At 51.9% G+C, this 12,906-nt stretch overlaps 1 protein-coding gene across 1 annotated transcript; it reads right to left on the bottom strand.

Annotated features, from left to right (window-relative positions):
• Positions 1-1,632: 1,632 nt before the first annotated feature.
• Positions 1,633-3,584, bottom strand: LOC128723982 (protein escargot-like). Its single transcript, XM_053817747.1, has 3 exons — positions 3,494-3,584; positions 3,091-3,344; positions 1,633-3,033 (listed from the first exon to the last, which is right to left on the bottom strand). Exons 1-3 carry the CDS (start codon positions 3,582-3,584, stop codon positions 1,633-1,635), a joined length of 1,746 nt encoding a protein of 581 aa, XP_053673722.1.
• Between the last annotated feature and the right edge of the window lie 9,322 nt (positions 3,585-12,906).

Genomic DNA, 12,906 nt, shown 5'->3' with positions numbered 1-12,906 from the left:
GACCTGCCCAAGATCCGCTACCTGCCACGGCGGCTTCACTTCCGGTTGCGAATGAAAGGCTTCCTTTCCGAAACAATGCGACCGTTTCCGGCAAATCCGGGCCGTATCCTTCCGCAGCGTCCGGATTTCGCATCCGGCCGCGCGTTGCACACACAAGTGCACTGGCGAAAGGTCTCCTCAGCTCAGGTGCAAGTCGACGGTCTATTGTGCGCGTGCGCGTGGTTCGAAGCAAAAAGGCGATTTCCAAGAAAACGGCAATGGAAGCGAAATTAAAGCAAATCGAGGCTGAAAAGCTCAGCTTGAATGGAGACCTGAATGGAAACAATAAACCACACACACACACGCGCGCACGCAAGGATGCTGGTGCATAAAGCACATCGAGGCAAGTGACCTGAACCTGCAGATTGGGAGGAGATCACGAATACACACGAAAATCGGATACCAAAACAGCTGAGCCCACCGGAAGTAGCTCGAAAACGCAGGTGCGCAATGCGTGCACAATGCAACGGGCGTTTCACCAGCGGAAACCGGAATACCTGCAAAACATTTCGGATCTCAAACGATGACAACCCCCACAAGGGGCAAGATAGCGAAGAAGGTGTTTTTTTTTTCTCATTTCAGATTTTCATCTCATTTATTTTCTCCGCCGTGACGCTTAACTCGCTAAGATTGGTTTCGCCGCTGCTGCAGCTGGTCGTGACTTACGCACTAGAAACAAGTACTATCTTAGGGTGTAGGGTTTCGTACGATCGAAAAACAAAATATATTAAGGGGCTTTGCGCGCACTATCCTTCGCTATCCTTAACCGTAAACTATCTATGTACAGAACGCCAGCGAAATCGCCAGGGAAGTCGCGATGCTCCAGCGATGCTGCGCCGTAAACTATGGTTTCGCTTCTGCTACCTATCGTTCTATCGCTCTAAGTGTAGGATGTTGCGATCCTCGCTAGTATAAATGGCTAGTAATTAAAAGGCGCCCTTCCGATGGGGGTATGGGGTGTGTATGTGTGTGTGTGTCGATTGTGTCGATTTTTCCCACTGAAGGCACTTGGTTGCACCGACTGCGTGGACTCGAACTCGAGCTCAGGAGGAGACTCAAGAAAAGGCTGAGATCTGCTAGCTTCGCGAAAAGCAAAAGCGTAAAAGTAATTGTCCTAACGTAACGAAAGCGGGGAGGGGGGGAGGGGGGTGGTAGCCTAAAACTGAACCGGAAATGAGGGACCGCTAGGGTGCGGTGGAACTAAAAAGAAAAGCCGCGCTGACGGAAACTAAACTAAAAGCTGACTAGTTTGGAACAGTTTCGTGGGTGGCTCGTGTCGCTTTCTCCCGGCCACACGCGTGCGGGAAAATAAAGATAAAGTAAAACATAAAAAAAAAAATAGTTCGCAAATAAATAAGTCGTCCTTACTACAGTAGAAAACAAGTTTGTTTCGGTTCCATTCGCGGATAGGAACCAACGCTCTCTGCTGCCCTCGTTCTCTCGTTCTGTCTCACTCACTCGCGCGTTTTCCCACCGGAAATGGTTTCTCCCTCGGAAGGGGGGTTGTTTGCGTCAGTCTTTGGCCGCCTGATGGCTCGCCAGGCACCATTGGGGCCGTTTGGCATTTGTGTCTCGCGAAGACAATCCATCAACCTAGTAAACCGTAACATGTCCACCATGCGGCAACACGGTAGGCATGAAGGAGTCTTCCACATGTCGATCCTCCGGTGGCACGGGCGATCCAGCAGTACTGCTTCCCGCCGATCCTGGTGGTCCTCCTGGGCAGCCCGATTCGGCGTGTTTCGTCAGCAAAGGTAACCGCGAGAAGGACTTTGTGCACGTGGGGCACTTGAAGCGCTTGACGTCCTCGTGCGTTTGCTGATGGGCGCGCAAGTTCGAGCGATCCGCGAAAGCACGCGAACACAGCTTGCACACAAAAGGCTTTTCGCCGGTGTGCGTGCGGATGTGTCCCTGCAGCAGCCAAGGGCGCGAGAACGCTTTGTCACAGTGCGTGCACTTGCACGGTAGCGTGTGCGTGCGAATGTGCATCTTAAGTGCACCGAGCGTTTTGTACGGCTTGTCGCATTCCTTGCACACGAACGTTTTCTGGGCCTGGTTGCCTTCGGCGGCTGGGCAATGGAACTGCTGGTGTTTGGACAGACCCGAGTAGGTTGAGTACGACTTGCCACAATCTGGGCATTGGTAGCGTGGGGCTCCACCGGCAGCCGATCCACCGTTGGATTCCTTCTTCGACTGGATGTTAGCACTCGAGGTGGACTTCTCGGTCAGAATGGACGAGCAACCGGAGGAGGAAGCCGATGAAACGGACGAGGAAAGGGACGCGTTCGTGTTACCGTTGGCCGCGCTCAGACTGTTGTTGTTTTCCTCGGAATCAGCGCCCGGACTAGCGGGAGCTGACGAGGAGCCTGGAGACAGCGAGCGGCCTCGCGAGGACGAAAGGTACGAGTTGAAGGACGTGTGGCTCGAGGCCGGCGACAACGATGGGTGCTCCACTGGCAGCCCGTGCGAGTGTCCGTGATGATGGTGGGGGTGGTGGTGTGGGTGGTGCACCAACGGGTAAGGCATGTAACGATGGGAACCTCCACGAACTCCGAAGGACTCGCGCTCCTTGATGACGTTGTTGTTCTGGTTCAGGCGCAACTCGGCCGGGTAAGCGGGCACCACCATCGAGGGTGGCGGAGAAAGTGAGTGGCGATCCGGCCGGAAGAGGCGAGTGGGTGAAGCGGAAGGGCTACCGCTTGCATCCCGTTGGCCGGCACTGTACGGTGACAGTGGTTCGGAGCGTGGTGGCGAGATTTGGCTGTGATGCGGTGGGAGATGGGTGGCATGCGACGCTGGTGTCCCTTGGTGGTGAAGGGCAGCGGCAGCGGCAGCAGCAGCAGCAGCAGCGGCGGCGGCAGCAGCTGCGGCCTGTTGATGCTGTTGAGCCTGATGCTGCTGGTGGTGGTGATGATGATGATGATGGTAGGCACTGTAGAAATCGGCCGGGTAAGGCACGGCATACGGGAAACCAGGATACACGGGCGGGAAGGACTTGTAGAGGGCGTGGTGGACGGCTGCCGGGTCGGTGGAGGACGCAGGCGAGGTCACGGGTGACCGGGAACCGAAGTAAAGCGGAGGCCAGGACGCACCATAGGTGGTAGGAGTCGCCAGAGAGAGGGGCGATTTGGTGTCACTGGGACTCGGGGAGGACGAGGGTGGTGGTGTGGGGAGCGTGTCCTCCGCCTTGATCACCACCAACGGTTCGGGTGACTCCGAGCGAGCCTTCTTCTTTTGTGACTTCATCGAAAGGTCCTGCGGTTTGGTGCTCAGGTTTTCCGGTTCCATTTCACCATCCGAGTCGGCTGTGGGGAAGGGTGCGAAGAAGGAAGCGAAAGCGGGGTGTTAGTCAAAAGCCAGCCTTGATTGTTGGTTGGTCCTCGAAAACAAAAGGACCCACCGGAAGTGGGGTCAATCGTAGATATAGACAGAAACAAGGCATGAAGATAATTACCATTTTTTAATCCTTCGTCCTTGGCCATGAAAACGGGCCGCTTCTTAAGCGGGCAATTGCTGTAGTTCTTCTGCATGATCGATGTTGGCATTGTGCGAGGTTTACGGTTCCGAAATCGTTACAGGATCTCCCACACACACACACTCAGCCACTGGCGGTCCCGAATCAAATATCGGTCAACGGACAGTTCCCAACTTCACATTAACTTCAACATTAACGAACGTGTCTGCTTCTGCTACGCGAGGCACAATACGGAATTTGTAGTCTCTCAAGGCTCCTGCTATTCCTACATACGGCACGGCATCACTCGATCGATGAAAGGCAAACAGGATACACACACCGGCATGTCACACTGTGCATGAATGCGTTGGCTTGTTTTTCTTTTCTTCTCCTTTTCCTTCGCTTTCGCACACCAGACTGCGTGTCTTGCACTTTAGGTCGCACACGACCAATCACTTTGCTTTCGCACACACGTGGTTAATCCTTTTGCTGCTGATTCACAGTTTTATTTGGCGCACACCCGTGGTGTTTGGGTTGCGTTTGGTTTAACTTCACAATCCGGCAATGGTTCACGGCACACACGGTTTTTTTTTCTACTGCGGCGTCGAAACTGTTTGGCGACTGTTTCTTTTTCCTCTCACCGTTGCGGAACTTCAACGCGAACTTGAACAGGAAGCGGAACTAGCTCGAACAACCGAACACGCGTAACAACAACCGAACGGAACTGAGACTGAACAGAAAATAAAGAACAAACGGTCCGCGGTGTGGCGAGGACTTGCTCGATCGAGGCGATTTGACAGATTCAATGTTTTTTTCCACTTCGCGCCCTTATTTATAGGCGCACGAGGTCCGGCGTACCCGAACCTGGACCCGAACCTGACTCGGTTCGGTCGTTCCGGTGCAGTGAGCAAAGTGGGCGGGGCTACAGGTGCCGAGGACACATTTTGAGCCACAGCGTGAGGTCGCTAGGGATCAGTTGCTCGCAGGTAGCTCACTAGCGGATCAGCAGATTGGGAAAAGCCCAGTTCTGTAAGGAAAGCAGTTAGTTTATTTTTTTTCATTTAATTTTATTTCATTTCTGAAAAGCATCGTAAATTTTTTAATCATCCCTGAGATTGCAATTGTTCTTCTTGAACCGATGGAGAAGAATTTAAAAATGCATAGTGAGCGTGTCCATAGTGAGTGCATCTCCGCTTGCTATAGTGAGAAAGAGACGCGTCATTGCATGAGCACGCCGGCTCACACTCTCCTTCGCCACAAACTGAGCGCAAGTAGCTCAGTTGAGATCGTGCAGAAAACAGCCAAAAAAAACCCAAGCTGGAGGTGGAAAGCCGATGAGGGTTTTTCCCTACGCGCAAAGGTTTCGGCTGGTCCACCGCGGTGGTGGGGATATTCCCGATCGTTCGGTATGCACGCTCTCGCTCGCACTGGCTCGCCATCTCGCTCTGGCGCAGGTGCGTTTGCTTGGTCCAGCGGCGGAGAAGAAACTCGCACTTTGTCGTCGTCGTGAACCGGAATATCCCCACTCCAGCAGATGCACTCGACCAAAGAGCACGTCACTGTGAGTTTGATCTCGCAAACTCCGGTGTCGTTGGGTTAAGGTGCTGCACTTGGTGTTGTTCCGCTACCATGCGGTGCGCTATGAGCCAGGAATTCCTGCTCCTTCGTGGAGGCTCATTTGCGTCACGCACTGTTCACTAAGGGTGGTGATTATTTTTAGGCAGCACTTTCATGGAGCTTCCTCTTTCATGCCGAAGCCGCTTGGTAGAGCGATTTGGATTACAGATCACGCTAAAAACATGATCATTCACGCATCGAAGGGGGAGAATTTTAAATTATCCGCCCGTTTTCATGGCGAGCTCGAATTCACCATTTACCCAACCTCGATGCGTGGCCACAGCTGCGCTCGCAGGAGTCTGTGGAACCTGGCGAAACCGGTGAAACAGGGCGAAGAGCAATGAACAGAAGAACAAAAAAAAAAGAGACGAGAATCCTCTCCTTCGCCCTTAATCCCCTGCAGCTTGTGTCCGTTCGTGCGCCAGCAGTTGTGCCAGCTGGTGTGTTGGTGTGTGCGATACTGCACCAGGATCGCTTTTTCCTGCTCTGTCCTGGGGCCGCTTATCGTGCTCTCTCTTTTCGTCCATCATTCGGAGGTCGTTCTTTTTTTTTCCTCCACTTTCGAATTCGATCGTTTGTGCTACCGTTAGCAAGGATATGGGTATGCGATATACGCGATGCGTCCTAGATTAATCCTCACCCTGCGTACCACGTAGTCCTCCTTCACCTTCTTTCTGACATTGTTCTGACTTTTAGCACAGTTCTTCCTCCCTGTTCCGTTTCATGAGCTGTCGCGTGACTTTTGCGCGTAATTGCGGAAGTAATAACGCATCGGAATGGATTCGGAAGGTTTAGCGAGATAAACGAGCACTCGAATGACGTGCTTTATCACTTTCGCGCTCGAATGCTGATAAGTGACTCAAACTTCCTGCTTTCTATGGTTCGCCAAAGCGAGTGGAAGTAATTTCGTGTATGTAAAGCCAGCGTTTGATTGAACTTTTGTACAAAATTAACTCACAAACAACCGGTTATGGCGTGGTGGTTTTGTGTTTCGTTCTCTCGCATCCAGTCGGCATCCTTGCACCGAGATCAAGTGCCCTACACGCAAACGCTTCGGAAGTATTTTTTTTTTCATGTTTAGTTCCATCCCTCAAACACATTTCCAAATGAAGCCATTCGCCCCTCGTGCGTCACAGTCGTTTCCGTGGTACACCTTTCATGATTTCCATCACCAAACCCCTGGGGCTTGGAAACCTTTCCCGCTTGGTAGCCCTTTCGATCGCGTTCCACAGCCGGGCTAAACGGGCACAAGCAGGACCTCGAAACGAGAGCATCGCACAAACCCCACACGAACCCAATCTACCTTTGAGAGTTATTTCCGCACGTTGTTGCCTGCGTGTGCGTGCGTACCCTTGAAACGGCGGAATCCGACACAGCGCCCTCCGCGAGGGGCTTTTCCCGGCCCTACTAAACCCTCACAACACCGGCTCGCGGCACATGCCCAAGGTCCCGGCCGAAACACATGCCTCGATCCACCGAAAGGACCTCACCAGGACCACGCTGCACGGGGACGCCATTAGGAGGCTGATCGCGCGTTGATTGCGAACGGACCGAAACCGAGCCAAAGCGCAGGGTTTGTACCTCGAACGGTTCGATCTCGAGTCCTGTGCATCTGTCAGGATTTTTGGCCCAGCCGTTTCGACGTTCCCTTTAAAATCGGGATCACCGACGTGCGTGATCCGCTGGCGATCTTTCTCTCTCTCTCTCTCTCTCTTGTTCGCTATGGACTGCCCTCCCGAGATTTGCTCCTGGCAGGATTTCGCTTTCTTCGAACGGGCGCTAAGAAATACTCCTGCACCCGGAACACCGGCACTCGGTCAATCGAAAGGAAACGCATTCCCCGGTTCCCGTTTGCATTTGTCTCGCACAAGCTGCGCCAAAACCAAAGGACCCTCGCTAACGGACTTGTACTGGTGCGTTTTTTTCTTCTTCTTCGGTGGCTTTCTTCCAGCCGCTCCGTCTGGCAAGACATTACCGGCTGACTCCCGGGTGCCGGGCGAAGGATTCCCCTCCTGCCCGGTGCTAATCAACGGCCAAGCGCACCGGTTCGCTTTGGCACTGTAACGATTTTTCCGTTCCATCGGTCCCCTTCGTAACGGTCTTGGCTGCCTTGGGTGTCGTCGTTTTTTTTTTGCTCACCCGGAAAGAAAGGTTCCTAGAACCGACACCCCTGCAAGCTGTAGGCTGGCCAGAACGATTGCCTGCGCGTTCTAGGGTATTGTTCTCGATGGCACAGCGAATCGATCCCTGGCGGCCCGAGCAGATGAGCCAGCGTCTTGGCGTCTCCTGGCGAGAGAACAATACCGACCGACCGGTCGATTGTCCTCGCACACGCATCCGCATTGGGTCGTGTGGCGTTTTGCGCCCTTGGCAGCGTGCCACTCACCTGCCAGGAGTTGGCATATTTCGCCATTCCGACGTCGGCGCACGGAGGAAAATCCGCGAATCCACCAACCGGCGTGTGGCCAAGCAATGCGCATGTGCGTGGTTTGGCGCGAAGGGGCCCCATTTTTTGGCGCCAATCGTCTCGCGTGTCCTGTCACTCAAGTCACTTGTTTGACTGGAGGGCAGGAAAATGGAATAAATAAAGCAAACATTTGCGATGGCCACTTCCGCACGGTGGGACAAAAAAAAAGGCGAAAAGTTTGATAAGACTAGGGCCAGTGTAGAGCTGGTGGAATTCAGTGGTAGATGCGTAACTCCGTCGGCACCTGGCTGTTTCAGACAACGACAGCTATTTCCGGTCGTGGTGTCTGATAGTGCGTTTGGCTCGCGTAACATGTGCTTATCTGTAATGGCCACGCGTAGCCTTCTTTCAGTTCCGTTCTACTCGTTTTATTTACGGAATTGATTGTTGACATTCCTAAATATTTCTGAAAATCCTTTCAATATTCTTAGCTTGTAATTTCTCGTAAATATTATTCCCAAAATTTATACATTCATTTGTTTTTCTGTAACCAAGGAAATATCATTGCAATCTTAAGGAATGCATGGATTGTTTGAGATCATTATTATGACTATTTCAGATCGTCCAATCTAAATTGTTAAAATTTAGACACTTTTATTACTCATCATATCAGTTCAATAAGCAAATATTTAATACAACCCACTATTTCACCTAGTACAGTTGAAAACTTCATCACAAGCAAATCAACGCCAGACAAGTGAAATGAAGCTGAAACATCCTTCCGGTTGGAAACGTTGCGGTACCACAAACGCATAAACTAACCTTCCCCAACAAGAACCTCATCCGAGTCTAAGCCTCCGGTGGAGCGACCTGAAAAAAAAAACAACGAAAACCCCACAACAACAAAAAAAACGGCCAAAACAAACCCTCCAACGAAAACCGTTAGTCACGAGATCGAACCCGAGAACGATCGAGGCAACGAAACGACCGATCAAACGGGCGCAAGAACGATCGACCTCAAAAAACGCCGTTCAACGGCTCCGTTCTCCTATGCTTCTGCGCGATGTTTGCTGCCGTTGCTGCGAGTTCTCTACGCCGGCGGGCGCATGAATGGCGGTCAAGAACGGACGCCCGAAAGTGAGGAAGGAATAAATAAAAAAAAAGACAAGACAAAAAAAGCAAAGTTTATCAACCAAAACCACAAACGAACGACCTTCCGTCGGACGATGGCGATCAGCTGGCTCGAGACTCAGCGGCTCTCGCGCCACTTTTTTATGCGCTCCTTTTTGTGCCCGATTTTTTGAGGCGTCGGCTCCGGTGGCTCCCTTCGATGTGCGCCTTGGGAAGGAAGCGAAATCGAAAGGTAAACAAACGCACCAAATGCTCCGGCGTGTGTGATGAGCCAGCGGCAGACACAAAAAAAAATCGGCTCCGTTGCATATGAGCAACGGGAGCAAAACCCGAGATTGGGGTGGGCTAAAGCGCGTTGGGCAAGAAACCGGTCGAGCGGTTTTCGATCTCACCCGGGATCAGTGCATCTTCTTTGGACCAGTTTCTGACGATCGAGCTGGATGCCGTCTTATGAATTCAAATGCCTCGAACCGTGCAAAACGAGCGGAAAAAGGGCACACGCACACAAAGGTGCAGCCCGGTGCAGTTGCAGCGTTGCATCTGGTCTCGAGTTCCGAGCTGCCAAGTCGATGAAGGGCAACGCACCGGATGAAAGATTTGGTTCGGATTGTCCTGCGGAAGGGATGCTTCCGAGTCGGGAGGGCTTTGACACTGGAACAAGGATCATAAGCAAGAAAACGAGATCGCAGCGAATGGACGAGAAGTGCAGCAACATTGTGCCGTCTCCAAAAGTGACTCTTTTGTTGCCGAAGGATGAGGCTTGGGCTTGACTTGTTCCTTTTAAAATGAATCTAAGCGACAGCTGCTACGGAAAGTTGATAGTTTTCATGAATTCCATCGTTCGGCTGCAGCTCAAAATGCCTGCGCCGCCTTTGATTAGATCATTAGAGTTTAATTATGAACTAGCAAATCAAAGCAAGCCATGATACGACCCTTCCAACATAATGGCCACTCTCGGATGCGAGTCTTTTCACCGGGAAAATGAAGAACCTTCTCACCGCATGCATTTCGTAACCGACCCTCGTTGGCGACCTCATTCTTCGCCTTTTGCGCTGGATCAATTTCGATAGCCACCCTCCACGGGGTCGCAAATTTCAAGGCTGCAAAAACCTTGAACTTCAAGCGGACCCTCCGATGCCGTGCCCAATCCCGAAGGCCAGCTGTGCCGGTTTCCTGTGAGCCGGAATTGCGGAAAATCGTGTGCAGCAAATCGAGTGGCATCACTTCCCCACGCTCGTTAGAATGCAGCTTTAATTGAAAGCCACCTTTTACCGGGGGCCCCTTCGATGGTGCATTATGTCGTCAGCAAAAAAAAAACACCAAGACGCGTCCATCTCGTGACGACCACGAGATCCGTTCAATTTGTCACCGGGACCAACGGCTCAACTCTTCGTGGTCGTGGAAACAGCTGCGCTGGCGTGCATTATTCGTCTCAACAGGCCGCCCGTTCATCGCGATCCTGCCCGGTCTAACGATCCTTGCGACCGGTAGGCGATGGTGGGCGTCATTTTCCGGGCACAGTTGCATTAAACCCCCTTCGAACACATCCCGCCACTAATAAAGCGGCCTCGGGAACGCGCGCGCGCGTTCTTCGCAGCTCGTTTGCGATCCACTGGCGCTGACGCTAATCGTGTCCTGGGCCGCCCGTGTTCTAACCACTCACCGGACGGTAAGCATCCCTATTATTTCTAATGATATGAAATGGAGAAAAAAACCATATATTACCCAGAACCGGGTTTCACCGATCGCTCAATTGTTCTCGCTCGTGGGGCCCTTTTCGCGGCCCTTTTTTTTCATGTCGCGTTGGTGCTTCTGATCGACATCCCGCATCGGGCTTACGGAAGGCATCAGCGAACATGCCACCGTTAAATCCAACCAGAAACAGGTCGTCATTCTGATCGTGATGCCGCGTGCTTCTGCTGTTCCTGCTGTTGCTACCTTGTTCGCATCCTTTCGGTGGTGATACGTGCCCCGTTGGTTGGGTGATCGGGCAAACATGATGTTTTAGCTTCTTCCCTACCTTTTTTTTTGTCGATCCTTCGATCCGCTTTCATTTCGTCATTCACCGTCGTTCGGTCGTCAGTACCGAAAGGGCTGCCGCTTTGCTGCGTACGGTATGGAAAATTCACAGCGCTAGTCCGGTGGCAAAGGGCCGGGGTTCGTTAGTGCAACCAAGCGTCAGAACGAGTGTCGTTTTGGAGCATGGGAGTAAAACTGACATCGAATGTCTTGTCGCAAAGTGCACGAGAGGAGGCACGATATTTTACAAAAAAAGAGTAATAAATGCATGCATCGTAGGGAAAAGTGTCATACAAGAACGGATCAGTTATTTGCTTTAATTCAATTATAATTCAGAAAGTATTGATGAATTGATTATGTCTATATTTTCCCATTAATGATTCTTCCTAAGCTAGCCGCTCATTCAATGACATATTCATGACTAATGAAACCATAAATACGGTCGCTTTCTTTCCTGCTCAGCTCCCTTAACTGTTGAGTGAAATAATGAATTTAAATAAACGCCACGGCGTTCCTGGAGAATGTTCTTCCTTCCCGGGGCATCCCAGGGCATATTTAGCCACGAAATCCCACTCTCCAATCCCACCGCAGTGGCCCCACATGACCCTGCCGCTGTTTTCCTGTGAGAACGTAAATAAATGACTCTTCCGCAAGGCGCCTTCTCCCTAGCATCATCCGACACCGGTTTCGGCAATGATCGATCAAAAAAAAAACCCCGCCATTCTAGCGTACGGTCGGTTCGCGTCGTCATCGTCATCATCATCGTCATCCATCCATCAGCGAAATGCTGATCCACCACGCGGCGACCAGAAAACCAACTGTTGGCAAAACAAGAACCCGACCGTTCGACTGGCGAAGGGACACGGCCTAAAAAGGTGCAAGCCCTGCCCCGGGAGCCCTTACTGCCGGCTGATCCAAAAGCGAACACCGCGCACGGCAAATCACATCTGTCGCGTGCCGATGCTGCTCGTCAAGAGGGTCGTCCGTGATCTCGCTGCCTGATGCCGTGATGGATGCGAGCAAGCGAACGAACGAACGAACGAGCAGGAAGGGAGGGATAATGTTCGCTCTTCTTCTTCCTTCTCTTATTTTTCTGCTTGTGCTGCCCGTGCTTGATGCCCTTGCTCCGGAAGCAGGAAATCACAGGGTGCGCTCGATCGTTGCACCGGGTGCACATGCATACGAGTGCAGGCGCTTTCCCGGGCGCTTTTCCGATGTCGGCGCCGTTGAGGCACCCGCGACACCGCGATGACAGCGGCAATTCTAATGTGGTATCGCTTGGGAGGGCAAAAAAGGGACGATCGACCGTAATGGCGTTGGCGTGGATGCGCGACACTTGAGCAGATTTAAATGAGCAGCGTAGCATTCGGGCCGGTGTGGAATTCCGGTAGAACGGCAGTTTGGCTGGCAGTGATTGAGTGGGAAAGCGTGAGCGATGTGCGACGCGGATCCGGTGTCGCTGGAGGTCCCCTTTTTGGGTTGGCGTCGGTCCCAGCGGCCGTTGTTGGCGTGTCACTCAAGTTCACGCGCTGACATGATCGCGCGTTGTCCTAGCCGCACGCCAGCGACTAGTCCTTGGCGCCCGGTCGGGAGTACGATGAAAAATAAACTGACCTACGACTGTCACGATCATCTCTCAGGCTCGACATGACGATGCTGGCCCCGGGGCAGGGGAAAATCCCCCGAAATTTTGGGAAAATCTACCCACACCGGGACTGGGACGACGAAGGTGACGTGTTTTTCCCAAGTTGTAAACCTCCAGCACCGGGTTGGGTGAGAGAATGCAACGCACGATGCTGTTCGGTAACGGTTGGTTCCCAGGAATCGGCGCCATCGTCCTTCGCCATCGGGAGCGCAAACAGATTTTGATTTTTTTTGGGGAAATTCACAACTATCCTAGGTGATTTTGGTAATTGGATGCTGAAGCCGGGTTTTAGCGACAAAGTTAAGAGAAGAAAAAAAAACATGTGTTGCGAGAATGTTTGTCTGTTGTTGGGAAATATTGATTTAAATTATAACCACTCCGAACAGATGGGATTGCAGTTTGAGCTGTAATGCGTTAAATTGGCTTTGGGCAGGCATAGCCTACTTTACCTATGTGATCAATGCCAGATGGTGAGCATTCTGACGTGAGAAAATGGCATTCTGTTTAAGATTATGCATGAAATGAAGCAAAGCTGTCAATTACAAACCAGAGGCATGCTTCTTGTCATAAAATGCGGCTTAAATTAGCGACAAA

The sequence above is a fragment of the Anopheles nili genome, chromosome 3 (assembly GCF_943737925.1).
Source record: "Anopheles nili chromosome 3, idAnoNiliSN_F5_01, whole genome shotgun sequence".
Classification (NCBI taxonomy): domain Eukaryota; kingdom Metazoa; phylum Arthropoda; class Insecta; order Diptera; family Culicidae; genus Anopheles; species Anopheles nili.
This window is presented reverse-complemented; position numbering and strand designations above follow the sequence as displayed.

Bases quoted from the DNA above. Each gene is read 5' to 3' on its own strand.
- LOC128723982 (XM_053817747.1), bottom strand. From the start codon at position 3,584: ATGCCAACATCGATCATGCAGAAGAACTACAGCAATTGCCCGCTTAAG. The intron at 3,345-3,493 runs GTAATTATCTTC...CCTTCCCCACAG, and splicing joins GGACGAAGGATTAAAAAATG to CCGACTCGGATGGTGAAATG. The intron at 3,034-3,090 runs GTGACCTCGCCT...GCCCTCTACAAG, and splicing joins ACTTCGGTTCCCGGTCACCC to TCCTTCCCGCCCGTGTATCC.